The 2,643-nt window shown below is 49.9% G+C and overlaps 1 protein-coding gene across 1 annotated transcript in view; it reads left to right on the forward strand.

Annotated features, from left to right (window-relative positions):
- Positions 1–2,643, forward strand: part of LOC105303019 (probable phospholipid-transporting ATPase IIB) — a 171,392-nt gene that overhangs the window by 142,006 nt on the left and 26,743 nt on the right. Inside the window, exon 20 of the mRNA XM_023521125.1 lies at positions 1,748–1,846. Within this exon, the coding sequence (XP_023376893.1) occupies positions 1,748–1,846 (99 nt within the window). The remainder of the gene's footprint in view (positions 1–1,747; positions 1,847–2,643) is intronic.

The raw sequence follows: 2,643 nt of genomic DNA on the forward strand, positions 1-2,643 counted from the left end.
CTTTCTGTTGGACAAGACCAGGTGTCCAGCAGGCTGCTCCCAGCCTGCTCTCCTCGTCCGTTTTGTTTGTTGGGCTGTCCCCCGTGACCACTGGCTCAGTGCTTGGGCTCTGCTGGGCGTCTGTCCAGCCCTCCTTGCCTCTGACGTGTCCTCATCAGCGCAGGGGAAATCGGCACTTCCTGGCTGAAGTCTTGGCTTTTCAGACACCACTTCCTCATCTTCTGAGGCAGTTCAGGGACAAAATGGGTGAGAAAATGCATTTCAGTGCCGCCCAAGGTTTGGGGCTTCCATTTGTGAGAACAATAAGAGTGCGGCTGCTTTTAGCAGACAGACGTGTGGACAGCTGGGCAGAGGCGGAGTGGAGAGCAGCAGAGGCCAAGTGCGCCTGACTTCAGTCGGGAACGGGCAGCAGGTTCGCGGACGCATGGGGCCTGCACGGGGTGCGCCATGCTGGCTCCTGGGGTCTGGGCCAACCCGCTGACAGCCTGGCGGCAGCTCAGCCCTGCAGGACGCTGTCAGGAGGGAGCTCAGAGCTACAAGCACACTTCAGACTCGAAGCGTGTCGATCGTCTACACCTGATCGTGTGGGTGAGGAAAGGCGGTTCATTTGAAGCAGATGACCCGCTCATTTTACTGTGATTTTTCGTAGACTTCAAATCGATCTGTATCTTAACCGTCCGTGTTAGATTAGTGACATATCAAAGTAACAAGCGTCTCTCGTGTGAAGGTCTGGGTATTTATGTCAGTTCCTCGCTAAGCTCTGAGCGCTTTTCTGGGGTTCCTGACGAGACTCTCTAGCTGCCCCCGCGCTGTGGGCGTCTGCCCAGGGACTGGCCTCCGCACGGGCGGTGCCGGACGGCCACACCGGGTCCCTCCGGAACCGCGCGCGGGCTGGGAGGGCTCTGCTGCGCCCAGCGATGCGCCCTGTTCTGTGTCACGCCCCGCGCTTGCTCTCTGTAGACGAGGGCTGTTTAAGAACGTAGCACGCGCGTGTGTGTGTGCTCTTAGGTAAAAGCGGTGGTTTGGGGTGCATTTTGTTAGATGCAGCTGGAAACCCAGCAGGCTGACGAGGCGGGAGGACTCTCCCCGTCACCGGAGCCCACGGCCGCGTGGCGCCCTGGGCACTGGGGGAGCACGCACGCTGCGTGAGCACTGCCTCTTGACGTGCACAGTTGTCCCCGTCAGCCGCAGCTGTGCGGTTCCCAAACCCCAGCCATTCGTCTGCCCCATTTCCCAGCTCTGAGTCTAAACATCACTTGGCTCTCACGCGTTTGAGCTAAGCAAGTCGGCAGACTTCTGTATTGCGGTCAAATGTACGTGATGGAAAACCGATCCTCTGAACTGTCCTGTCCACAGCTCACTCTGCCGTCCCCGCCGCCATCTCCAGGACTCCGTCCCCATCAAACAAAGCTCCCAGCCCCCGGCACCTACCCGTCTACTTTCTGTCCCTAGGAACGTGACGACTCTAGGGACCTCCTCTGAGTGGACTCACACAGCATTCGCCCTTTTGCGACGGGCTTATTTCACGGAGCATGGTGTCCTCACGCTTCATCCCCGTTGTATGTCGCGTGTGCCACATGTTGCTTGCCCATCCATCCGTCGCTGGACACCCGGTGCTTCCACGTTTTGGATCATGTGAACAGTGATGCTGTAAACACGGGCCTGTAGACATCTGTTCAAGGAGAGATGCTCTTAAGAGCTGAAAGTGTAATGGTGTTGAAGTTCACGCATTCAAATTGTCCCCTAGATATGGATGCTGACGGGCGATAAACTCGAGACAGCGACCTGCATCGCCAAGAGTTCACACTTGGTGTCCAGAACGCAGGACACCCACATCTTCAGACCGGTACGTGCATGTCTCACGCACTTGAGATTCTAAATGTCTGATCTCACAATGAAATCTCTGGGTTTCATGAGGACATATATGCAGTTACTTATTAATTACTGAATATCTGTTTTAAAAGAGGAATATTATAATTTCCTGACTCTTTATAACAACGTGTTAAAAATAGATTTCCATTAGTTACATGCATTAAATGTAATCAAAAAGCTGTTTTTTGATAGTGAAACAAGGTCCAAATTCAAAAGTATTTTCCTGTTATATTGTTAGAATGATTTATACAACTAAATGTCTTTTAAAATAGACATGCTGTCTGCAGCCATAGCACCCTGAACACGCCCGACCTCGTATGATCTCATAAAATAGACACACTTCATTCATTTTCTATTCAATTTATGAAAGTGCATATTGAGAAAAATTACATTTCTCTATTAGTTATACACATCATGTGTGGTCCAGAAGCTGCTTTTGTGAAACAAACTCTAAATACAAAGTAAGAATATGTTTTTAACCTACCACCTTTTCGCATCAAATGCTCTTCCTTAGTTCAAAGAAAATTAATAGAAATGATCAAAATTTATGTGTTTACTGTACACATTAGTTATGACTGAATGTAGTTCAAACAAAAAATAAAAGTTTCTTGGGTCCTGATTGATGGTGGATGAGCAGACATTGCATGTCTGTGTCTGTTCTAAATGAAGCACTTGCACCTACAGAAATAGTTATTTGAATATAATTTACATGTAAATGTAGTTTATTTCAAAGCATCAGAATCGCAAATTAGGCCCTGCAGACTACTATTT

This window comes from Pteropus vampyrus, unplaced genomic scaffold (assembly GCF_000151845.1).
Source record: "Pteropus vampyrus isolate Shadow unplaced genomic scaffold, Pvam_2.0 Scaffold295, whole genome shotgun sequence".
Lineage (NCBI taxonomy): Eukaryota > Metazoa > Chordata > Mammalia > Chiroptera > Pteropodidae > Pteropus > Pteropus vampyrus.